Below are 27,729 nucleotides of genomic sequence, written 5' to 3'. Positions count from 1 at the left end.
CTCTCACTATTTATCACATTCACTTGCGACGGTAGTATATTCTTACTACATGACATATTCTATAACTAATGTATAGAGTGAACGACTACGGAAGGAAAAAGACGCGTCAACAGCCGGATGGAAATTTCATGATTTTGTGAAAAAGAAGTTTGGCGGACAAGCGAAATTTCAACACCACCTTTCACAGTCCAACACCATAACTACATAACCACGACGCCGCAGAAACACATTTATACTCAGTGCTGCACATCTTCAGCTTGGACCGTTCACTGTTTATATTTTGCTTCTTTTTTCACAGTTCAATACACCTCCTTCCTGTTTTCATGCTTGATCTGTGTTCAGTTTTTGACGAGCTATTCAGTGCACCATCTTACAACTAAATCTGGTGGGCGGCGGGCGGCGGGGGGGGGGGGGGGAGGTGTTGGGGAGTTTCCCTTGTAAGCTTTGCAATACACTCGGAGGATACCTTCCCTAGCATGGTGTTTGTTTTAATACTGTCACAGTTATTCCTATCCTTTTCCTACTAAATATGATAGTGAGAACTGTATAGATTGCGTCAGTGAGTTATTCAGTTTTAAAGAGCTCTAGTTCTGACAACCATCAGGCTTCCCATCATTTTAAACTTGTGGTAAACGGATTTTCTCACCATGTTAAACTTACGACAGTTGGTGTGTAGGACATATTGTTTAATCTGTAACATCAGTGGGATGGGAGAATTGTTTAAGCTTAGCCCAAGTAGACTTAGGGAAAAGTGGGTTTATGATTTTTTAATTGAAATAACATGACGCTGTATGACATATGTGTCGAGCAATTTGAATTTCCTGCCAAACCAGGCTTTGAGTGACAACTGTCTAAATGGTGTCATCAGAGGGGAAAATCCAGGAATTCTGTAAATGACTTGACTGCTACAAATAGCCTTGTAGGTCTCTACAGGGCTCGATCTTTCTAGTGAACATGTCAACTAGGTCAGCAAATTGGTTGTAATTCCCATTGTCCAAGTCACACTGGTATGTTTTGCGTAACAGACAGGCTTGGACCTGGAGGGGTACAAACATCCTTCGTCTCAAGTAAGTTGCATGGGGGTAAAATCTAGTGGCTATCTTGAACTCTATATTTAGCATAAGTGATCTACTTCCACCAAATAACAATACCCCATTTTGAATTTCCCGCCAGTTTACATTTAGGACAACAGATTTGAGATATGCTGTGTAATATGTGTGTCGCCCATTCTGAACTCCCCACCAAACTTTGGGTGACAACGGAGGGGAAAAACCCAGGAATTCTGTAAGTGACTTGATTGCTATAAACAGCCATGCAGGTCTGTAGGTGAAGTAGGTCAGCAGACTGGTCACTTCCTTTTGTCCTACCATCTTGGATTCTGACATCATAAAGATGGTGACAGTATTCCAGGTCGATCATCTTAGATTCCATACTTAGCACAAGTGACCTATTTCCACAGTAACATCAGAGGAAACCTGGTAGCCATATTGAATTCTATGTTTGCACAAATGTCCTACTTCCACCAATGTGACAATGCACCACCCTGATTTTTTTTAATTTCCCTCCAATTTATGCTCAGGACAACAGCCCTACTTCCACAGTGACATCATGGGAGTGGGTGAGAAACTCTCTAGCACAATTGGGCTATTTTGAATTTCCTGCCAAATTTTTAATTTCCCACGATTTTTTAAAATTTACTGCCAATTTATACGTAGGGCAACTGGTGTATAACACATGAGGTGGGGAAACACTTACAAGAACACATGATGACATAGGGAGGCTGAGAGGTATGATGAAATTTGATGACTCATTGATTATATCATCGACGATGTCATGGGGGAGGGGAACGGTATCTTCCGTTGTTCCAGAACTGGTATTCTTCTGTACCTTCTCCTAAACCTCCTGATATTACATTATTTATTCAGGTGGAGACAGACTACATAGACTTGGTAGATTTTTGTCTTTTTAACATGTAGGCCTGTTTACCACTGCTCAGACTTGTGTTTCATCACAGCTGCACGGCATTTTGTGGCATTATGCATTATCTGGCAGTGAGTTTCATTCTCGTCAACTATAGAAGATAACTTCCAGTGTGCTCTGGAGCACCATTAAACTTGCAACACCATGAAGTCCTCAACTAAAAATCGTCAAATTGTCATGAAGTTTACTACATGCCTGGATAACCAAATGATTAGCATTTTGGTGCAACCATACAAAGCAGGTAGTAGTAACACCATCTACATTCTTTGTGTAAGGAACGATTGTGTTTCACATTCAGAAATTATATCTGAATGTTAGTTTTTGTGAGATGCTCGTATTACGTCTCATGTAAGAAAACGAAACGTCTACCAGCAAGTGTCAGAATCATGGCCTGTCAAGACTATGAATCATCATTCTGTGATACTGTTGCTTATGTCAGTTGCGAACCCAAGATTGTTATACAAACATGGAATCAGTGGGTACTATGGCCCATACAAGATATTAATGGCCGAACGCAACTAACGCTTGAAAGGACAAGCATATTGTTCACAAGGGCATGTAGGGTCGTGTAGCCCTGCCACCTACCTCGGGTCAGGAGATGGACTTGTTTGCAGCAAGGAAGTATTCACACTGACAGTGCGACGACTCTGTTGGACGTCGGACTGTCAGCACAGCGACTGTTGTTGTGCCTTTACTTGACGTGGCACCAGAGGCAGGTATTCCAACAGTGATGCACCCAATAACAAGACTGGGCTCACAAGTGGCACCACGTTATCTTCTGAAATACATGAACATTGTCCGATTGCGTTCATCATCGTCACATGGGCCCACAGACTGTGAAATTGGGTATACAACATGAGCACCTCTGGTCCGCATAGCTGGTAATTTGGGCAGCACCTGTTACATTTTTCAAGCTGGCTTCAGGATTATCATGACGTTATCTTCCAACAAGGTAACACAAGACCGCACGTTGCCTGTGGCGTCCTAATATATCTCGATACACAGGACGCTCGGCAGTTGTTCTGGTCAGAATGTGATCCCAAAGTGTCGTCTACTGAAAACATCTAATCGTACGGGGGTAAGTCAATTATTATCCGCAATTTAGTTATATTTTTGTTTATTTTGGTAGTACTGTCGTTTTACATTGATGACGCATGCTTTGTTTATTTGTTGTTATATATTTGCAATTTTCTAGCTGCTAGGTTAGTTTCGTTATCCTGCCGTGCTGTTAATCATGGGTACTCCGCTGTCTATTTACACTAAAGAAGAGCAACCTTCAGTGATCCGTTTTTTGTTGTCGGAAGGCGTATCAGGGGCCGAAATTCATCGAAGACTTGCGGTACAATGTTTTGCCACAACGGAGTGTCTACGAATGGATTAAAAAATTCCAAAATGGTCGCACAAGTGTTACGCACGATGAAGGTGCCGGACGACCGTTTACCGCCACAAATGAAGAAACCATTGAGCGTTCACGTGAAATGATTCTCTTGGACAGACGATTAACTATTGACCCAGTGGCACATCGTCGGCAAATTAGTCACCATTCTGCCTACGAAATCAGCCACAACACACATGGGTTTCATAAAGTTTGTGCAAGATGGATACCAAATCAAACCACACAGTTGTATAAACAAAGGCGCTTGGACATTTGCAAAAAACATTTGAATCGCTATTATAACGAAGGTGGCAACTTCTTAGACAGGCTCATTACTGGTGACGAAACATGGATCCATCATTACGAGCCGCAGAGTAAACGGCAGAGTATGTAATGGAAACATTCAAATTCGCCATGCAAGAAAAAGTTCAAGACCCAACCGTCCACAGGATAACTGATGCTTACGGTTTTTTGGGACGCACAAGGTCCAGTACTGGAACATATGGGGAAAGGGGCACAACAATAAACAGTGTACCTTACAGTGAGATGCTTACTGTCAGGCTGATGCCTGCATTTCGAAGCAAATGCCGAGGATTGCTGTCGAAAGGTGTTGTGTTGTTGCACGACAATGCCCGTCAGGATACTGCTGCGCACACTGCTGAAACGCACCAGAAACTCAAATTTGAAGTATTGGATCAGCCTCCGTATAGTCCCGATCTTGCCCCTTCTGACTACCACTTGTTTGGTCCACTCAAACAGGCATCAAGGGGCCGTCGATTTGCCTTAGATGAAGCAGTGAAAGAAGTGGTGCGTTCCTGGCTCGCAGCTCAACTGAGAACCTTCTTTTATGAGGGCGTCAGGAAGCTTGTATAACGATGGGCCACTGAAACGCAAGAAGACTATGTCGAAAAATGATGTTCTTGTAAGTTTCCTATTTGATTACAATAAAATTTTATAATTACTTTCCGGATAATAATTGACTTACCCTCGTATGTTCCTGAAAGACTCACAAGCCACCACAAGTCAGCCATTAAGTTTGATGAACACTGATATAGAACAGCGTTTTATTTTAGGTGTAGTACGCTAAGTAAAACGTCGTTATTTGCTATCCTTCCTGGTGTTGTAATTTTAGTGGCTAGCAGTGTATCTCAGGTGCAAAGGTCAGTGATGACGATCTATTAAGAGGCTAAAGGATTGTGTCTCCATTGCGGTGCTTCAGTCTGGAACCGCGCGACCGCTACGGTCGCAGGTTCGAATCCTGCCTCGGGCATGGATGTGTGTGATGTCCTTAGGTTAGTTAGGTTGAAGTCGTTCTAAGTTCTAGGGGACTGATGACCTTAGCTGTTAAGTCCCATAGTGCTCAGAGCCATTTGAACCATTGCGGTGCTCTTGCCCACAAGAGCGAATGAGCGCTCAATGTCACAGCCGTGCAAACAACAGCATCATTGATCATAGAGTAGTGGAGGAAGGCCTTACTGAAAGCATAGGTGGCACTCAGAGGGCATATGTCAAGTTGCCTATCCTAGCATGGACGTCCGCAGAAATTTATAGAGGAGGGGAAAACATTCTAATATTTTATGCTTTGATATAATTGATTCAGCCAATTGATAGATGTGTTCTGCTCCAAGAATTAAATTTGACAATAACTATAATAAACGTATTGAGCTCCAAAGATAAGCATCTTTTTAGTAAATGTAAAGCACATCATTTTTTAGTATTGCCTTTTTTTTTTAATGACCTGAAAGTACATCTCCATGCGATTCAATCAAGCATGTCAAACGAGCTACGAAATAAAGACAGAAAATATTCGCAAAATGTCTTTACATCCACATACATATTGCCTGTGTGTTAGGACGACATTGGAATATAACAATCAGAAATAAAGGAGTCGGAACAGCAGAGAAATGCTTACTGGACATCTATAAAAATAGCCAACAAGAAATGCCATTGAGCAATACTCTAAATAGTGGAGAAACGAGGTATATTCTCTCAAATATCTTTTATACAACTTTTGTGTATCTGCCTGTACTGAAAGACAGCCGCGAAGGAAACAGTACAATTATCTGTGAACACCCGGACAAGGAGGGAATCCGAAATTATGCAGTGATTATTGAAATCAAGTGTTTCTCGTCGAACTCGGCAGTGCTGAACCTGCAGTTTTGTAATATCGCAGACAATTATTTCTAGAAATGCGTAAGAATTCTGTAATTAATTGAAGATCTGCACCCCAGGGGTAAGTTCCCCTTCTTGCAGACGGCTATATATCCTGCCGAACAGCATTTCCCACGATGTCTTGTGTCGACAGTGAAATACTATGGTAGGTGTTTGTCTGGGGATGTTATTCTAGATTTGGATCATTCGTTTCAGCGAATGGAAAAATTTGCATAAGGTTTCAGGAAATTATTAACGTCTTGTAATGTGCGTGCACAATCACTATAAATTACTCAAATGACGTCATTTCCGTTTTTGACTGTAAGCATTTGTCTTGTGTTATTGCAATTTTGCCTTATGTGCCATTCTCAGGCACTATAAAAACAGTTACATCCAAACGCAAAAATGATATTGTTTAAAATATTTTAGAAAATCATTTTACATAATAGCCTGTTTATGCATTATGCCAACAGCTTCAGTGATTGCATTATTTGGCTCAAGGCTGATGTACAGTTGTGGGAAACTCCTAGATGAGTGTGGGAAGGTTGCACTAGACACTTCTTCATGGCTTGAAGAAATGAAACCCCACCACCACATAATTTTCGTAAAATCACTTACACTTTTATATACTGGCATATCATTTTTCCAATTTCCCAACTAGATTATGGAGGATAAAATAGGTCTAAAACTAAGAGTCTCGAAATTGGCATAGCATTTTAGAAACGACTTTTCACACATGATACTTTTCTGTTGCTTGGGTGAGGGCCTATCTGTGTGGATAGGGCTGAGACCTGACTGCCTGCAGAGAACATTTCAGCTAGGAAAAGGCACCCATTCACAATGGCGCTGCAGCTACTTACAGAGTTTGTGAGTCCACATAACAACTGGCAAGCTATGGGAAGTTAAGTAACACAAGGCAGAAATGGAAAAACTGTTCACTAAGAACATGATATTGCCAACAGATATTCAGACTTACCGAACGTAGGCCAAAACGACTAGGGGCTTGGTGACAAGTTGGGTTACAGAACACCACAAGAAAAAATGAAAACTTGCCATGCGAGGCAGTCTAGGGGGAGCATAAAGTCCAAAACTGCGTAGAGACATCCACATGGATAAATACAACACACAAATGGTGTGGGTGGCTCATGACTGATCACACAGAAAGGGCACATGGCACTCGGCCCAATTATAAGGTGAGGTTCACGGTGGTTGAATCCAGCATTAGAACCATCCTGCCAAGCTTACTACTACCAGCAGGTAAAAACTTCTGTCAGCATGGCTGTAATACTGCTCATTACATACACTCCCACTCTCCACACTATTTCACAATGATTACCACACTAACTCATCTGCCTCCATTGCGATGTCCATTAGTGGAGATACTAAATGCCTCCCCCCTCAAATCAAATGGCTCTGAGCACTATGGGACTTAACATCTATGGTCATCAGTCCCCTAGACCTTAGAACTACTTAAACCTAACTAACCTAAGGACATCACACAACACCCAGTCATCACGAGGCAGAGAAAATCCCTGACCCCGCCGGGAATCGAACCCGGGTGCGGGAAGTGAGAATGCTACAGCACGACCACGAGCTGCAGACGCCTCCCCCCTCACTAGGCCATGTAGAGCTGAAAATGGCCAGGCTTGGGCTACGACCTCTGGCACAGAACCAGAGAAAGTGTTGGGGTCCAGGCAATGGACTGATCTCCAGAGGAGATAATGACAATGCTACTGGTTCCATTAGAGGGGCAAAAGGATGCAGAGGCAGAGGCGATAATCAGTCCACCAGCTGTAGTGAAGGTGATGCCAAAGCCTCTGGCAGGGGGGTAGGGGGAGAGGAGGAGGAGGAGGAGGGCAGGTCAAGTCCATGTGCTCCAGATCAGTTATCATGGGAGTGTGTCTCACTTTGGTCCAAGGTAGCAGGCAAAGGGGGAGGGGGGCATGAAGTGGTCAACAACATGGTAGGAAACTGCTGCAAGTGGGAGTCTGCACCTGGAACAACTTCACAACAAACCCTGCTGCTGGATGACTGGAAGACTGTGGTGGTAATGACCCAACAGGGTAACTGATTTGGATGATGGGTCAGCTGCCCCCAGCTGACATCCACCAGAAACAACTGACCACCTTTTCAGCCCACTATGTCTGCCCTGCTGCTGGCCAAAGGACTGGGGCGAAACTGCAGTTCCACGGCGAAAATGGTGGTCTGGGGCAGATGACTTGGGGGTGCAACAAATGAAGAAGACTCCACGACTAGTGCCCATGCCAATGTTCCACTCAACTGCACCCAATGACTGGCGTTGCCCAATATACAGCCAGAAAATTTGACAATGCATCATAGTGTGAACAAGGAGACATAGACTTCTTCGTATGGATCTTGAACATAAGCATGAAGTGCTCCAACTCTGAGCTACGTCAGGTAAAACTGCATGGTAGCCACATGTTGGATAACATTGTAAATGCAAAAGTCTTCAAACTCCCATGATACGGATTGCCAACTGTTATCAGACACAAGGGTCCTGGGTGTCCCTCAATGGCAAAAATGACTCACAATGCCCACAGTGGCTGTCAATAACGTGGAAGTCAGCTTGGCTATATACAGGAAGTTTGACAAGGTGTTGACCACCAATAACATCGTGCTCCCCAAAACTGCACCCATGAAATCAATGTGCACCCTGCAAGGGGAAAACGGCGTTGTTCTGTTTTGTGAGGACGCAATACTGAGGGATGACCACTCAACAGTTGGCAAGCATGAGGACCCCCTGGACAATATATAAGAGAAAAATCATACACTATGCCAGATCTGCACCCCAAAAAGATGCACTCCACTCAATCCACATAGATAACTGAAACAATTTTCTGGAAAAGCGGGTTGGTGGCCATGGTGGTTACAACTTCCTACATCATCAATGGAAAATCCAACAAGGTTTTCTGCAAGGTATCAACCAATATGAACAGGAGAGCCTCCTGCCAATAAACCTCTGGATCAGGCTCCACAGGCAGTCACAATAATGCATCAGCATTTGCATGCTGGGTGGGAAAGTGGTAATGAAAGTCAGCAATAATTACTGAGAAATATGATCCATCTCCAAAATTAGTGGGCTGTCTATCTGGGAGCTTGGAATGAGGGCTAGATTAGGAAACCAGCAGCTTTTGAGGAGGAATCTTGCCCATACAAGGAGACATTAAACTTTTGAATTACGAAAACAACAGCCAGCACATGCTTTTCCACCTGTGAATAATTATGCTCCACAGAAAGCGTCATTGATATGTAAGTGATAGGATGTTCAATGTCATCTGGGTTCTGATGGAACAGAACTGTACCATTGCCATACTTCGACTTGCCACAGGCCAGGTTTAAAGGTTTCCTGGCATAAAAGAAGCCATACCGGAAGCAAAGCACAAACACTGCTTGAGGGACTGAAAAGCCCATGGAAAATCCGCTGACCAGACAAGCTTAAGACCCTTTTGGTGAAGCTGGTTGAGGGGATGGCAGATGTGTGGGGAATGAACTTAGCATAATATGAAATCTTGCCCAAAAAGACCAGATTTCTTTCAGGTTCCTGGGTGCCGGCTAGTAGATGATGACTTTTATGTGTTCACCTGTAGCAATGAGGCCATCTTTGCCAAACACACATGCCAAAAAATGCACCTTTTGGAAGGAAAAGAGTGTACTTTTCCAGTCTGAAATGAAGGCCATTCTCCAGAAGGCATTGAAAACCATCTGTAGGTTCTGAAAATGCTCCTCTTGTGTCGAACCCATAACCAGTTATGTAGTTTATGCAACAGGTGATGCCCTGAATCAACTGATCCAAATGTCTCTGACAAATTCCTGGCGCAGATGAGGTTCCAAAAGCCAAGTAATTAAATTTGTAAAGCTCAAATGGGGTGTTGAGTACAAAGAGTCTGAGAAGCTGCATCCAGTGGCAACTGTCGGTATGCATCACACAAATTGATGTGTGAAAAATACTGAGCCCCTAAAAACTTCACCAACAACTCCTATGGCCATTGAATGGAACACCAATCCCCAACACACTGCGCACTGACCATATGTTTAAAATTGCCGCAAATGTGCATGGTGCCATCAGATGCTGAATCATCTCCAAAGCATGGCTCAGTGACATGCTAAAATAGGAGAAATGACTCCCTGATCATGCCAATTCTGCAACTCAGACTCTACCTTGTCATCCATGGAGAAAGGAATGCAATGTGGGCAACAAAATTTAGGTGCCACTGACGGCTTATGAGAAACAAGTTCCTTGAAATTTTCTGTTCAGCCCAAGTTATTCTCAGAGAGCTGGTTGTATGACCATAGGAAGGGGTCAAAATCTAGAAAATGGACTGACTGAGATACTAAATGGACTATGTCAACTATCTGGAAGCCCAAAAGAGAAAAAGCATCGAGCCCAAAAACTTTTTCCACCATTGAGGAATTGAGCACTAACAATGTAAGTTGCTGTTCCACTTTCATAAATTCAAATGGTTCAAATGGCTCTGAGCACTATGGGACTCAACATCTTAGGTCATAAGTCCCCTAGAACTTAGAACTACTTAAACCTAACTAACCTAAGGACATCACACACACCCATGCCCGAGGCAGGATTCGAACCTGCGACCGTAGCAGTCCCGCGGTTCCGGACTGCAGCGCCTGAACCGCTAGACCACTGCGGCCGGCCCACTTTCATATAACAACCAGAGATGGAGAATGCCCCCTCAATTGACTACACTGTTTACTTTAAGAAACAACTTGATGTAGCAGCCATACCATTGGCTGGATGCCCAAGACCCTGTATGTATGTATGTATCTAGGTTAATGAGGATGACCATTGCTCACATGTCTATTTGAAATTCAACCAGTCACATATCCAGTACCAACATAAGCAAATATGCAACATATGCAGGAAGTCAAAGAAGGCTGGTAGTCAAGTGAAAATGTGAGCTACTGACCACCAATCCCCTGCTCACCGACTGTCACAAACAGCATAACGTCATACCTCACGTGTGGCCTCCACATGACAATGGTTCAAATGGCTCTGAGCATTATGGGACTTAACATCTGAGGTCATCAGTCCCCTAGAACTTAGAACTTTTTATACTAACTAACTTAAGGACATCACACACATCCATGCCCAAGGCAGGATTCAAACCTGCAACTGTAGTGGTCGCGCGATTCCAGACTGAAGCGCCTAGAGCCCCTCGGTCACACCGGCCGGCCCTCCACATGTGGTCAGTCTCATCAGACATCTACCAAAAGGCAAACATGGCAGGATAACTGGCTTTCCCAATGACAACAATGGAAAGCAACACCAAGGAGACAAAAAATGCTACAAGTGAGAATTATGATGCTGTGATCAATGCAAACCTGCCAAACATGATGAGGGGAAAAATGGGCAGTGCCTTCACATGACTGTTCCGGATGACTTGGTAGAAGGGAAGAGCACTTGGGGAACACCACAGGGCACTGGCAGCTGTTTACCATGTACACCTAATTGCACCACCAGTCAATTTTCAGGAAAAAGTCCCTCACTGCTGCTATAAGCTGACATGATTCTGCAATCTGGGCAACGTGGTCCAAAAATAGGGTCAGAGAAGGTTAACACTCCACTTTGAACGTCAGGATGAGGTGTTTACAGGATAAACATGTCCTGAATTGGAGAATCTACATAGGAGGTAACACATCTGGGACACTCAAAATGACGTTTTTGTGAAGTCCCCTGCAAATCAGCCATCCAGGCCATGTATAAATGTGAAACTGGTTAAACTACAGCTGTGCTGCCACCACATCGATTTGATATATGAAATACTGCCTAAGCTACCAACAAAGTTCATCAAAAGGGAGTTTCTCAGGCACTGTGAAGGGCTTAGAATTTTCCACAACTTCATATAACCACACAGTAACAACATGGCTTTATTGCCTGGATCGACGAAACTCCTTACTCGGCAGTGCAGCAAGAACCAGAGTAGGTAACTTTCCCTGCTTTCCATAGGCTCACTGAAACCGACAAATGACATGGGGAATGGCAGCAGTTGGAAAGAAACTGCACAGTGGGAGCCTCATCTACCACCTGCCATCTGCATGGCACAGGTGCAAAGCAGTTCCACATTCTCGTTTGGCAGTGTCTACATCTGCTCATGCTACTGCTACTGCTCCTTCTTCAGTCACAACTGTTCCTTTCAGCAATGCAGAAATACTGGGTGCATGGTGGCCCTAATTAATACTATGAAAAGGGAAGGAAGAAAATGGAAGTGTCACACCTGCATGGCATAGGAGCAAACAGTTCCGCATTCTGGTTTAGCAGTGTCTGGATCTGCTCAAGGTGCTCCTGTTGCTACTTCTTCTGCAGTCACAACTTTTTCTTTCAGCATTGCAGAAATACTGGGTGCATAGTGACCCTAAATTAATACTATGAAAAGGAAAGAAAAAATGGAAGTATCACATGCATAAGAACATCCTTTGTTGGCACAGGACAACGCCAATAAACCACACTGTTGTCACAAGGTAATGTATGGGCTGATGGTGACTAGAGAGCAAGACAGGGAACAGAAACCCACAAGAAGAAATGAAACCTCACAATGTGAGTCAATCTCCAGGGAAGCAGAAAGGCCGAAACTGTGTAGAGATATGCACAGGAATAAACACAACACATGGCCAGTGTGAGTGGCTGATGACTGAGCACATGGAAACAGCGTATGGCACAAGATACAAAATTAGGTCTGCAGTGGTTGAACTCAGTGTTAGACTTACCCTACCCAGCTTAGTGGTGCCAGCTGGTATGGACTTCCCATCAGTGGGTCTGCACGTACCACATGTTAGGTGCATCCTCCATGGCAGTTGTCCTCACTCTTCCACTGTGATAACCACTCCAACTCATCTGCATTCATTGCAATACCTACTGGTGGGTGTACTAAAATTGTAAACTGACTGCTAAAAGCAGGCCACCAGTGATGTGTCCACTCTGGAGTTTACCATTCTTCTCAGTTCATGACTGTTTGCCAAAGATGGACTACTGCTCATTGCAGGAACTTGACAGATGTGCACTCATTGCATTGTGCAACAGGATTCAGTGCCTGGAAAGCCTCATGAATGTAGAGAGAAAAGTTACACTACAGGTCTCATCCTCAATGGAACAAATTTATCATCACAAAGAGAAAATGGGTTGCTGAGGACACAGTTTCTCAACAATGAATTGTTTGCTCAGTAGAACTCAATTAGATGGTGTTACCTTGTGTGGTACATGATTCATCAATAAGCACTCTTCATTGAAAAGCACCCTTCAGTGAATACATTGTGGAAGGTTCTGCTGGAGCACCAATAACATCTCTACAATAAACAACATGTGCAAGCATGACCAAATGATTTTGTACTCTAAGTTCAATTCAATTGAAGGATTATCCATCACCGTGGTGCAGTGTGAAACTCTCTACAGTTCTTACCAAGATGATGTTTTAAACTGCTATAATATCCAGGCCTGGAGTGATGAAAATCAATATGTTGTACTTGTCTCAGATTTTCAGGAATGATTCTCAAGCAACTTGTAAGCTGGCACTGAGCAAGATAAATTAATAGGACACTAGTTTTTGGTTGTTTGTTTGAATTGTGCAAGTTAGCTAGTGTTAATTTGTGATATTCTGCCCACAATTGTTAGGACTAATGGTTACCACTTTGAACAGCTGCTATAAACTTAATTTGTTGATTTAAGCTGTAAGTCATTTATGTCAATAAAAACCTACCAGTAAGTATTCATTCCTTGCAATAGTTCTTTATTGCAAAGTACTCAGTTTGAAATCCTGTTCTGTTTGTATAATTTTGACCGTAAACATTAAGGACACCCTCTAAAAGGCATTACTGAGTTGTTCAGATCTTTTGAAAGTTGTCTTTTTGGAGGGTCTGGTGCGTGTGTCCAGATGGAAATTTTATACACATGGAATTATGGACTTGTAGTACTTTACAGGAGTAACTAGATTCAAAACATGGAATTTTTTTATCATTTATTATATGCAAACATAAAATAACTTCTGAATAGTGCCATCACAGATTTAGTAAATTTTCATGTGAGCATTGCAGTTTGTAGACAGTTGATGTTAAATTGAAATTAAAAACTGCTAATATCTCAGGGATGGTCTTGTCTACAGACACATTCAGTTGACAATACTAATAATTTCAGCAATATGAGGCTGAAATTTCTTTAAAGTACTGCTAGGGAAGTGTTCCATTTCATAAATCTAATAAATTAAGTGAACTCACCAAACAGCGGAGATTCTGAGTCACAGATAGTCATGGTCATGTGTGTGTGTGTGTGTGTGTGTGTGTGTGTGTGTTTTTTTTTTTTTGCCTATTTCTGATGGAGACCTTGTTGGTCAAAAGCTTACTTTCAAAAAATGGCTCTAAGCACTTCTGAGGTCATCAGTCCCCAAAGCTTACTTTCTGACAGTCTTTTTGTTGTGCCTATCTGCAACTCAGCATCTCCTCTATATGGTGAGTAGCAACTATCCTCTTGATAATATTGTCATATTCCACCTTGATTTTCCTTTGTTTAAATTAAGTGAACTATCCTTTTGATAATATTGTCATATTCCACCTTGATTTTCCATTGTTTAAATTAAGTGAGCACTCTTTATGAAATACACTGAAGTGCCAAAGAAACTAGTGTAGGCACGTGTATTCAAATACAGAGATGTGTAAACAGGCAGAATATGGCACTGTGGTCGGCAATGCCTATACAAGACAACAAGTGTCTAGTACAGCTGTTAGATTGGTTACTGCTGTTACAATGGCAAGTTATCAAGATTTAAATGAGTTTTAACATGGTGTTGTAGTCAACACATGAGCGATGGGACACAGCATCTCCGAGGTAGTGATGAAATGGGGACTTTCCCGTATGACCATTTGACGAGTGTACCATGAATATGAGGAATCCAGTAAAATATCAAACCTCTTACATCGCTGTGGCCAAAAAAGGATCCTGTAAGATTGGGACCAATGACATCTGAAGGGAATCATTCAATGTGACAGAAGTGCAGCCCTTCTGCAAATTGCTGCAGATTTCAGTGCTAGTCCATCAACAAGTATCAGTGTGTGAACCATTCAATGAAACATCATCAATATGGGCTTTCAGAGCCAAAGGCCCACTCACATACCCTTCATGACTGCACAACATGAACTTTTTCACCTCACCTGGGCCCATCATTGCTGACATTGGACTGTTGGTGACTGGAAACATGTTGCCTGGTTGATAAGTCTCATTTCAAATTGTGTTGATCAGATGGATGTGTACAGGTATTGAGACACTCTCATGAATCTGTGGACCCCGCATGTCAGCAGGGGACTGTTCAAGCCGGTGGAGGCTCTGTGATGGTGTGGGTTATGTGCAGTTGGAGTGATATGGGACCCCTGATACATCTAGGTGACTGGTGACATAAGTATCCTGTCTGATCACCTGCATCCATTCATGTCCATTGTGCATTCTGACGAACTAGGGCAATTTCAGCAGGACAATGTGACACCCCACATGTCCAAAACTGCTACAGAGTGGCTCAAGGAACACTCTTACGAGTTTAAACACTTCCGCTGGTCACAAAACTCCCCAAACCTAAACATTATTGAGAATATCTGGGATGCCTTACAATATGCTGTTCAGAAGAGATCTCCAACCCCTTATACTCTTATGGATTTATGGACAACCCTGCAGGAATCATGGTGTGAATTCCCTCCAGGACTACCTCAGACATTAGTGGAGTCCATGCCACGTCATGTTGCGGCACTTCTTTGTGTTCGTGGGGGCCCTACACGATATTAGGCAGGTATACCAGTTTCTTTGGCTCTTCAGTATAGTTTCACTTACTGTAACTTAATTTCAATCTGTCTTCATTCTACTTAACTTGGACAAACTACACTTATTGGCTGATAGTGATTTACATGGAGTGTATCACCACATTGTGCAGTTTCCTTTAGACACATTCCAATCAATAGGTTACACATTAGCCCTAAATAGACAGCAGTGGAAAACTTGCTTTCCCTTTTAGCTTCAGAATTTTGTGCATGTTCCCCACAAAACAATGGAAATGAGAGGAAAGTCATGGTGATATATGACACTGAGTGAGATGGCACAGGCAGTTAGCACAGTGGAGTTGCATTCAAGAGGACGATGGTTCAAATCTGCATCCGGGCCATCCAGATTCAGGTTTTTGATGATTTCCCTAAATCACTTCAGCCAAATACTAAAAACTGTTCAAAGGTGTGTGAATTCCTAAGGGACCAAACTGCTGAGGTCATTGGTACCTAGACTTACACGCTACTTGAGCCAACTTAAACTAACTTTTGCTAAGAACAACACACACACCCATACCCAAGAGAAGACTCAAACCTCTGGTGGGAGGGGCTGCGCAATTCGTGACATGGCGCCTCAAACCATGCGGCCTCTCTGCACAGCCCAGGACAGTTCCTTTGAGAGGGCAGACTGATTCTCCTCCCCACCCTTGAAACAATCTGAGCTTGTGTTCCATCTCTAATGACCTACATGACAACGGGATGTCTTCTTTTCTTACTTTTCATGATCTATGGCCACTCAACAGCTGCCCATCACTCACAGAGACTGTGAGTGTCTATGGAGTATCCTTAAACTACTCTGACACAGCTGAGGAACACCTGAATGAGTGCTCTGTGTAAGGGGAATGTATAGATCTACAGTGGTATTGTACAGCTAAACAAACAGATTCATATGGCATTCTGGCAGACCATTGTAACATTTGTCTGTGGCGTACAATGACAGATGCACCCAGTGGCCCAATTCCTCATACATAAATCTTCCATCAATGTGTAACAACATGTACTTCAAATCATCAGGAGTTGCATTCCAAGTTTCAAGTGTCCAGTTATGGTGGTGCTGCAGCGTGCTAATTTATGTGCCTTGTAAGATGAAGTTAGCAGAGGTACTAGGTAGGGCTGTGGTATCTGTACCTCACAGTGGTATCATCCTGAATGGTACAGCTATTGTCTAGCTTTGGATTGCCAAGTGACCTTTTTCAACTCGGCCTGCTGTACCTTGGACTTGCTGTCTGTTGTTACAGTCTTGGTGGCCGTTGGCAAGAACCCTTGTCTGCATATTGTTGACTGCAGGAGACCCGCTGTAAATCCTCAGTGTCCTGTGAAATGCCCAAACACCCTAATGATGTAACAGACAATGTGTGTGTGTGTGTGTGTGTGTGTGTGTGTGTGTGTGTGTGTGTGTGTGTGTGGTGGTGGGTGGGTCTGTTGGTGGATGCGTGGATGTGTAATGTCTTTTCCTGGCACTGTCAAACAGCTCTATTCTCTCATCTCATCCATCTCATGTGTGCATGTCACAGATACATGCTATGTGACATCTCTCACTGACAAGGCTGCCAGTTGAAATACTCATATGGTATTTATTTGTGACTGATATTCACCAATCTGATGAACCGCTCTCTCATTGTCAATGCCAAGAATTCCTAATTTATTACCATACAAGTACAACATGGGTATTACTTTGAAACTGCTTACACAGATATACTAAGAGATAAATAAAGTCTATGTTTATCATTACTACTAAACAAGTGTCATTTGTCATTGTAATCTTTGAGTTATTTATATTTTAGTTACAAAAATTCCAAGAACCCACAGTTCAGAAAACAGGCAAGAAGCAGTTGTCTTCATACAACACACATCTCATATAATTAACACAATGCTAAAACCAACCAAATTTGGGCTGATACATATTGGTATTGATTGTCATTTTTCCTGCGTACCATCTGCATAAGGAATAAATGGAAAGAGGGGGGGGGGGGGGGAATTACACTGATACAATTTGTACCTTATGCCATACACCATACAGCGACTTGCAGAGTTCAGATTTAAATGATGCAGGTGAACATGTAGATTTGCAATTTCCACCCATAAAAACATTCTAACATAACTAATTGTGGGCTATAACCAGTGCTCTGGTACCAAAAGTCAGAGCTGAATAATTTTCTGCTCACAAAATGCAGAAGTAATATGATGTCCTCTGTACCTCATTTTTTCTCTTGTCACTGCAGTCTAACTTACAGTTTCATCTTCTCCAAGGTACTCACTGAACATAGTTACACTCTATTAATAGCTATTGTTGTGAAAAATAAGTATCTTCAATTCTCTGTAGAAAGTTAGAAGCTAAACATTCTGAAAGTAAAAACTTCCTGGCAGATTAAAACCGTGTGCCAGACCGAGACTCGAACTCGGGACCTTTGCCTTTTGTGGGCAAGTGCTCTACCGACTGAGCTACCCAAGCACGACTCACGCCCCGTCCTCACAGCTTTAATTCCGCCAGTTCCTGCTGTGAGGACGGGGAATGAGTTGTGCTTGGGTAGCTCAGTCGGTAGAGCACTTGCCCGCGAAAGGCAAAGGTCCCGAGTTCGAGTCTCGGTCCGAACACAGTTTTAATCTGCCAGGAAGTTTCATATCAGCACACACTCTGCTGTAGAGTGAAAATTTCATTCTAGAATCTGAAAGTAGTTACAAAATGTTAATTCTTTCTTGTCATGACTGAAGATTATGTCTTTTCTTAAACTAAAATTCTTAACACCCCTACCACAAAAAACTGTTTTCACAAACTTTTTCCCTTCTGCAGCTGGGGGAAAGAAAGAATGGACAGGACTTATTGGTGAATTGGTAAATGACAGGGCAGACATGATTGTTGCACCACTCACCATAAATCCAGAGAGAGCAGAATTCATTGAATTCAGCAAGCCTTTCAAATACCAAGGAATAACAATTCTAGAAAAAAAGGTAGAAAATATCATTAAATGAGTGAATTATGTACTACACTAGTTAAAATAAATGCTATTCTACTTATATTTCAACTTTGCAGCCTTCCCGCTCCTCAACACTTGTTTCATTTCTACAACCATTCAGTAATACCTTGTGGATCTTAGTTATGGTATCAGTGCATGTAGTTGCTTTGGTACTCTATCTCCTGGATCGTTTCTCACCTTTTGGCCGCTTCAAGCTAGCTAACAATGATGGAACTGAGGAGGATGCTCTAAACTTGTCCAGTGCAATATGGTTTGCCTGGGGAGTGTTGCTGAATAGTGGAATTGGTGAAGGTAAGAGGCTGCACTTTTCTTTATTTGCTAATTAACTAAATTATTCCAGTTAAACTAAGTGACCAACAACATGAAAAAATTGAATATGTCAGTATCACTTCACAATAATTCCACTTCCTGCACAGTTTACTTACCACTAAGATGCAATGTATCAGTTCATCAGTCATACGTTGCCCAGCTGGCAGCTGGATAAATGACTTCATGCAGTTCTACAGTGCTGCTTATTGCAAATCCTTCCTCCCGACTGAACATGAGGTATTCAGTTACCAATTTCACCACCAGTGTCCATACACACACACATGCACGTATATACAGCCACTGTAAGATTTTAGAAAATTACTGAAATATTGCATAGCCATGATACATCTGATGTGAAGCTTTTAAAAATTCTGGTAGGACATGATATTATATCTGCAATGTCTCCTGAAGATCCACCATCACCTGCTATCAATTTTATATGTTATTATTATACCAGAAACAACCACTCTAAATGGACACTGGTTCTGCCTATATTTGTTAAAGGTACAGCATTTCCATAAAAATGTGATGTTAAGTAGTCACTTGTCAAAAGTGAACATGGCAAAAAAATTGTCATGTGACTGGAATGCTATTTAATTGCTATATACTTCTACAGTTGCATAATGGCCTTGTGTATTACATTAGTCGTGGACAAAACAATTACTGCTGTAAGTAAAATAGTAATAAAACCATTGACATACAAGACTACACATGAGAATAATAATGTATTCAGTAATGGCTCATTTCATAATAGAAGAGAGTAATGGAGAGTCAGTGTTATGAAACATTAGGAGAAGACTGCATATTGCACATTTGGAAACAAAAATAACATTCACAAGTTATTTCCAACTGATATTCCTCAGAAGGTTCCCATAGCTACTGTGACTAATAAAACACATGAAAAATTGAAACCTAATACAGCTACATTTTTTGTTTTCTGTTAATACTAGGTACACCCAGAAGTTTCTCAGCACGTGTCCTTGGCATGGTATGGGCTGGTTTTGCTATGATAATTGTTGCCTCGTACACTGCCAATCTGGCTGCCTTCCTAGTGTTAGAAAGACCTAAAACAAAGCTTACAGGAATAAATGATGCAAGGGTATGTATGACATTCTCTGACTGCACAGAGTTTCTATAATTTACTCTCTTATGTAGTATTTTTATTTTATCATTGTGTTCCTCATCCATTTGCATATCATGTTTCATATACGAAGGCAAATTAGAAAGTCTTTGCACCTATTCTTTTAGCCAAATTATGACTATAAATGTGAAGTCAACATATCCATTCCCAGTGCTGGACATATCTTGGTTCACACTGGCCTTATCTGCAAGTAGCTCTAGCACACGGCACAGGTGTCAGTTGTTAAAGGTGGTGGTTCTGCTTCACACATCCATGGCATTAGAGCCACAAAGTGTGATTCATTTCCTATAGAGCAATGGACAAACACCCATTGAGATCTACAGGAAAATGCAGCCCACATAAGGGGAAAACTGTCTCATTTTGAGAACTGTGAGGTATTGGTCATGTGAGTTTGACATAATCCATGAAGTCTTGCATGACAATGAGTAGTCGGGGAGACTGTGTTTGTCACCTACTAATGACAACATTTCCCACATAGATCCAATGGTGAAATCATATTGGCTTAGGAACATCATGGCCATTTTGTAGGAGCTTGTCATATCAAATGGGAGTACTTACGACATTGCTGATGAGTCCTTATGGTACCAGAAGTTCTCATGTTGGTGGGTGCCTAAGCAGTTGGATGACAATGAAAGGTAAGAAAATTATGTCTTCACAGAATCATCTGGAACAGTACTCCAAGGAGGATGAAGGTTTCCTGGACTGCATTGTTACTGGCGACGAAACATGGATATTGCATTTCACACCAGAATCCAAGCAGCGGAAACATCAGCAGAGTATAGTGTAGAAGCATTCAGGTTCACCTGTGACAAAAAGGTCCATTCAGTGCCACCTGTTGGGAAAGTGGGATAGCCATGGACCACTCCTACTGGATTTCATGCCACAAGGTGCAACCATCAATGCCGACAGCTACTGTTCCACACTGTCGTGTCTGAGGGCTGTCATCAGGCAAAAGCATCAAGGGCGTCTTGATGTGGACAACTGATTTTGCTCCATGACAATGTGAGACCACATGTGGCAATCAGAATTCCTGAAAAGCTCTGGGCATTTCACTGGGAGATTCTGGACCACCAACCATACAGTTCAGATCTCTTCCCTAGTGATTTCCACGTTTTTGGACTGCTGAAAAAGTTCCTGGCAAGACAGCAATTCACAAGTAACAATGAAGGTAAGACAGCAGTCCAACGGTGCTTCGATAGTCAGCCGGATGAATTCTACGACACAGGAATCTCAAATTTAGTGCTGCAATGTGACAAACGTGTGTACTGGTGTGGGGACTATGTGGAAAAATAGTGTAAGATATGCAGAATGGGATGTATATTTGTCATTACCTGTGTGTACCTTACTGTGGCTAGTAAAAAATAGGGGCAAAGACTTTCTGATTTGCTCTCGTATCTTACCATATCTGAAAACTTCCAGGGATGCTGAGTGAGTCAAAAGTGCAAAGCAAAAATTTACTAGATATTGTGATACTAAAAGTGATACATTATAATCTTCCAAAAAATATGATATAATAGGATGGATAAAAAAATGTACTCACCAAACGGTGGCAGAAGAAAACATAAAAATTAAGGACGTGTACAAGCTTTTGGAACTAGTGGCTCCTTCTTCTGAAAGAAGGGTTGAAGGGGAAGGAAGGGGGATAAATAAAAAGGACTGGTGGGGCTTAGGAAGTGGGGAGAGTTATGGGAAAATTAGGAAGAACCCCAGGTCAGGAGAGACTTATCAGACATATTCCTATTACATATGGACCAACTAGCAGCAATGAGTGACCTACAGGTTAACATGAAATGTGGATTATGGTGACACTTAGCATTTTCTGTACAACTTTGACAGAAGTTAAAATTGCACTATGTGCCAGAAAAAAATCTGGCATGATATCCTTTAGACAAATTGTCTTTCATTTACCCATCAGTTACTTAACAGAGTGAGTGCCTTAGAAAATATTGTTGCTCTGCTGGTTATACATCTCATTTGTGCAGTTTCCATTAGTTTTGAGGATACTATTACTTATTCATGGGAACACTTATCTGTGTGCCAAATGAGGTGGTGTACTAGTAAGACAGTGGATTCACATTTGGAAGGTTGAGAGAACAGGGTTTCAGTTCACCATCCAGCCACCCAAGTATAGGTTTTACATGTTTTCCCTTAGTTGCTCATGACAAATGCCGAGATGATTGCTTTGAAGAGGGCATAGCTGATTTTCTTTCCTATTCCTCTCTAACTGAAGCTTGTGCTCTATCTCTAATGACCACATCACTGATGGCACATTAAAGTCAGATCTCCCTTCTTGTCTTACTGCTCTATGTACTGTAAGCGTGGAGGCTTGCTGAGCTACTACTGCATTAGCTGCCATCTGTAGACCCAGGATCTTCATATTCATGAAGTTTATAGGACACTAATGAGGTAAATATTAAGTTTAATTTTTAATTTTTGCAAATTCTGAATTAACGTCTTTTGCATATGGGTAATTTGTATTGATTTTTGTACCAGAACACACAATACTACCCAGAACATCAGACAAGTATTAGTTTTGTAGGTTACCTATACCACACTTCACGTGACACTCTGATTATTAGCCCACAATATTACTGGGCATACTAACCAAACATACTTGGATGTACTGGTCTTGGGGGTGCAAGGACTCTTAAGTTCCTTGTAGAAGCTACAGAAAAATATTAAGTTACAAGCTATCAACAGCATTCTTACTGTTTCCTTTCAGAGAATAAATGATTATTTATTTCTTTGTTTCCTCAGAAAACTACACTGTGTGACAACAGGGAGTAAAAGTACATAAAATTTGTATAGATTCTGCTGCAAATCCAGCCAAGATAGGTTTTTTGATCACCTTACCAACATGTTGATTTCACTTCTGCATCTACATACATTAACTGTGCAGTGTATAGCAGAGGGTACTTTGTAAAATTGCTAAGCATTTCCTTCCCTATCCCACTCACAAATGCAGTGAGGTGTGTGACTGCAAGGAATTTTACTGAGGAAGATTCATTTTAATTGTGAAGATTAATATTTATTTCTTGATCAATTTGGTTTTTGTTAGATAAAGAGTTAAACTGTTTGTTAGAAACCAGTTATAAACTGCTTCAGCTAAAGTCTTCACTAAGTATGACAATGATATCTGCACTTGCAAATGTTACATCTTAGGAGAAGCCAATTAAGCGAATTTGGTAGATAATACTTATATGTTCAAAACATGATCCCTTAAGGGATATAATTATGTACATCAGAACAGGAACAAATAGTAGTTTTATCTGGGAAGAACGGTGAGAACATGGAAGAGGTGTGTGAAACATGTAGGTCAATATGGGGAAGCTGGCTTGCACCTACACAGGGATCAAGGTAGGGACCTTCTATTAGAACTGGTGAGAAGGCAGTATAGGGGGAAAGAGAAGGATACAGAATAAGAGATGTTGGTAAGATAAGGAAGAACATATGGTTAATAATATGATACTGGAATGTACTGGTTGATATATAAAGAATGGGAGTAGTGGTAACGACTCGCTGTATGGTCGAGACATTGAGCATTTGACAGATCCATAAACAAAACAGAAAATGTTGCTGAGCTTTAAGACAAGCTTTTCCAAGCTAATTAATACAAAACACATCTACACATTCCCGGTTATATTGGTGTGTCTAACTACATGTCTCCACAAAGCAGCTCCACACAGCAGCTATTCAGCATGGTCAAGAGGAGAAAGGCGGCAGGGAAGGGGTGATAGAGGTGGAGGAAAGGATGGCTGTTTATTGGGAGGAAGAGGCACCAATGGAACAGGATAGGAATGTGACACTGGTGACTTTACCCTGGCACAGACAGGGGGACTTTCATGTGGTTTACAATGATGTGGAAGAGTTGGTTAGGAGGAGATAAGTGACACGATACAGAAAGAAGGAAACTGTGAAGGAGAAAGTGTGCTACTGGGTATTAGAGTGTGCTACTGGGTTTTAGAGGTACCAGTGTGTACAGCAATCTGGGCCAAAACCTCTGAAGGTCTTGCTGTATGGTGGTACAACATGCAATGTGTGGTTTTCATGAGCAATACAGAGGGTAGAAATGATGTTTATGTTGATCTCTGTTCCAATTTTCTGTACAGCTTCCGGACCTCTTGGAACCAAGGTGATGCAAAACTTTCTTTGGTGTGTGTATTTTGAGAGGGTAGAAATGATGTTTATGTTGATCTCTGTTCCAATTTTCTGTACAGCTTCCGGACCTCTTGGAACCAAGGTGATGCAAAACTTTCTTTGGTGTGTGTATTTTGGCATTCAGAAAAGCAGGTTTCTGATTGAAATTTTGTGAAATGATTTTCCCATGACAAAAAAACATCTCTGTTTTAATTATTAGAAACCAACTTGCATATCATATTTACAACACTCTCCCCCACATTTCATGATAATACAAAACAAACTGCCCTTTTTTTAAATTTTTTGATATTTTCCATCAGTTCTGTATGGTAAAGAGCCCATACCACCCAGCAATACTCAAGAAGAGGACCAAAAAGTGTAATGTAGGCAGTCTCTTTAGCAGAAATGTTGCACATTCGAAGTATTTTCCCAATAAAATGAAATCTTTTGTTTGCTTCCTCACAACACTTTGTACCTGATGGTTTCAATTTAAGTTACTAACAGTTGTAGTCCCTGTGCATTAAGTTGTATTGTCACCCTTTAAATTTGTGTGATTTATTGCATAAGCAAAAGTTAATGGTAATTTTTTAGCAATCATCTGGAGGACCCCATGCTTTTCTCGTTTATGGTTAATTTCCACTTTTCACAGCATACAGATATCTTGTCTAAATAATTTAGCAATCGGTTTTGATCTTATGATGACTTAAATAGATGGTAAATGATAGCATCATCTGCAAACAGAGTAAGAGAGCTGCTCATACTGTCTGCTAAATCATATTTAAAGATTAGGAAGAGCAGAAGACCTATAACACTTCTTTGGACAACCTCAAATATCACTTCTGTTTCATTTCATGGCTTTCTACCAATTACCCTATGAACTGTGGCCTTTTTGACAGGAAATCACGTATCCAGTCACACAATTGAGACAATACTTCCATAGGCACACAATTTGGTTAGAAGTTTTTTTTGAGGAATGGTGTCAAAAAACCTTCTTGAAATCTAGAAATATGGAATAAATTTGAGGTCCCCTGTTGCAGCATTCATTACTTTGTGTGAATAAAGAGCTAGTTGTGTTTCACAAAATTATATTTTATGAATCTATGTTGCTTATGTGTCGGTAGATTATTCACTTTCAAGTGTTTGATAATGTTTGAATATATCACTCCTTCTACTCATTAGATGAATTTTTGGATATAGTAAGTAGGTAATTTCCCCAAACCCCACCAAAAAAATATTAAAAATATTAAGTGTCATGAAATATTTTGTATATAATATAATATCTTGTATAGACACCTTTTATTAACCTGACACGTTCCACATCATTACGAAGTGTTGTATTCATGGTCTATGGAACAAGTGTTTATCTAATCTAATCTAATCTAATTTAATCATATATTCCAAAATACTACTGCAAAAATTATTTCAGTGACATGAGTCTATAATTCAGTGGCTTTCTTATACTTGCTTTTTTGTGTATTGGTGTGACCAGTGCAACTTTCTAGTCTTAAGTATGGATCTTTAATTGAGCAAGTCATTGGACTAAAAAATGGAGCTATTTCATCAGCATACAAAGAAAGGAACCTAATTGGTGTGCAATCTGGTTCTGAAGACTTGTCTTTATTAAGTGGCTTGAGTTGGTTTGCTACACAAAGGGAACGTACATCTAAATTACTCATAGCAGCAGCTGTTCTTGATTCAAATTATACAATATTTACTGCATCATCTTTGGTAAAAGAATGTCAGAAAACCATGTTTAGTTCCACATCTAAATTAATGTAAGTCCAAGCATGGCTACTTCATTGGGCATGGTTGTTACAGTTATAACATTAAGCACAGTTCCAAAGAAATGGAAACTCACAGACTCATAAGTACATGGTGCAGTCACATTAATGTGACTACCACTAATGTCTCACACCAACATGCAATAATCAGTTACAAACAGCAGGTGGCAGCACTAGCAGTGTGGTTCAAAGGGCACCAGGATGAGTTTACTGTAGTCCCCTGGCCACCAAATCATCTGGATTTAAACCCAGTCAAGAATCTGTGTGACAACCTCAATCGGGCTGTTCGTTCCACTGATCCTCAACCAAGAAACTTAGCATAGATGACCACAGCACCTGAATTTTCATGGCCCCACATCCCTTTTGGCACCTTCCACTACCTCATTGCCTCTCTTCCTGCATATCCATTATGCAAAAGGTGGTTATTCAGGCTTCTGACAAGTGGTCACATTAATGTGACTGGACCATGTAGTTCACTTCATAGAGGTGGTCAGATAATAGCAGCTAGCAAAGGAAAACTGAAAGTGAACCATCTTCCACACAGCCTTATATTGCCCCATATTTCACATGACCAGCATTAAATATTGGAAGCTTCTTCACTAGGACTTTCTTCACTGGTCGCAGATGATGTTGTGCATATCAGTAGTCCATATCTTCCATTTGCATGTCCTGCAGGGCTACTAAATCACTCCCCCCCATGAACAAGTGTGTAGGACTGGAACCTACTTGGCTGGGAGGCAGGGGAGGATCATGTGGCAGAAGTGGCCAGGAGCTGAGCTATCATAGCCATCAAGACAACCTGGCACCCCTGCACTTCCATCAGGGACCCCTGGATCCACCCTGAATTCTGTTCAAAGGTGCGTGCCCATACAACTACACCCAAACAGAACTATGGCTGCATCAGCATCATGTTCCAGAGGTGAAATGGGAGATCCAAAAGTGTCCTGTGAGGGTGCCCATGTAGGAGCGCCACCAAACCTCAACAACTGATGCGTGTGCATCTGTAAGAAGGCAGGAATACATTGAACACAGAAGCCATTGAGCACAGAAACCAATTTCTTATTGTATGAAGAAACTGTTCTGCCAGCCCATGCGAGCCTGAAAAGTGGCATGGCATGGTAAGATGTTTAAAACATTTTGAAATTGTTATTTGTGAACTGGGGACCATTCTTAGCCACCAGCACGTGGGGTGCACCCTCTATTATAAAAATATATCCCAAGGTTAACATCATGGACAGTAACAAAGTCTGCTCGAGGCAGATAACAGGAGAAGTGCAGCAAGGGCTCCACAATGATTAACCACATGGAAACCAAGAAAGCACCTCCAAAGTAAGTATGAATTTGGACTTGAAACTGCATCAGTGCTGGCCATGAAGAGAATGACAGGGGTGGGGCCATCTGGTGTGCCTGGCAATTGACACACTGTTGATCCACCCATGCAACATTATCATCAAGACAAGACCAGTAGATGTTGTGACATGCTAGCTATTTCATCCTGGAAATCCCCCACTAGAATTAATCCAGGAGTTGGAGCACCCAGCATTGCAGACAGGATGGTACCACCAGCTGGAAGCATTTATCATCTTCTGTAATGAACACCACACCTTGGCAGACCTGAAGTTGGTGCCACAGAGGAAAAAAAAAAACAACAAAAGCCAGGCAGTTCTACACAAGAGAGCTTCATAGGTCAACACAACTCAACATACTGCACACCCATTGAAGAAGCTGGTTGTCCCTAATCACTGTACCAATGTCCTGGGAATTTATAGGGAACTCATCAAGTAATTGCTCCACCTGCATAGTGGAATGGGCAACACAGTTGACTGCCATACAGAGGATCTATGTTTGATTTCTGGTCCAGCTAGGGATTTTTCCTTGGTAGGAGGACTGGTACAGGGTACACTCTGCCACATAAGGCCAACTGAGGAGATACTTGACCAATTAGTAGCAGTTCCAAGGTGAAGAAGCTCAACAATGACAGGGAGAGCGACGTGCTGACTTCATGCCCCTCCATACCACATCCAATGACACCACTGGCAGAGGATGACACAA

General features: G+C 41.7%; 1 protein-coding gene and 1 non-coding gene across 2 annotated transcripts in view; both read left to right on the top strand.

The window, feature by feature from the left end:
* Positions 1–27,729, top strand: part of LOC126184960 (glutamate [NMDA] receptor subunit 1) — a 513,057-nt gene that overhangs the window by 426,592 nt on the left and 58,736 nt on the right. The window contains exons 12-14 of the mRNA XM_049927654.1: positions 18,126–18,283; positions 18,366–18,600; positions 19,569–19,717. Of these exons, the coding sequence (XP_049783611.1) occupies positions 18,126–18,283; positions 18,366–18,600; positions 19,569–19,717 (542 nt within the window). The remainder of the gene's footprint in view (positions 1–18,125; positions 18,284–18,365; positions 18,601–19,568; positions 19,718–27,729) is intronic.
* On the top strand, positions 17,856–17,929 carry Trnas-cga (transfer RNA serine (anticodon CGA)). The gene has a single exon. It is a non-coding gene; the product is annotated as a tRNA-Ser (tRNA).

The sequence above is a fragment of the Schistocerca cancellata genome, chromosome 4 (genome assembly GCF_023864275.1).
Source record: "Schistocerca cancellata isolate TAMUIC-IGC-003103 chromosome 4, iqSchCanc2.1, whole genome shotgun sequence".
Classification (NCBI taxonomy): domain Eukaryota; kingdom Metazoa; phylum Arthropoda; class Insecta; order Orthoptera; family Acrididae; genus Schistocerca; species Schistocerca cancellata.
This window is presented reverse-complemented; position numbering and strand designations above follow the sequence as displayed.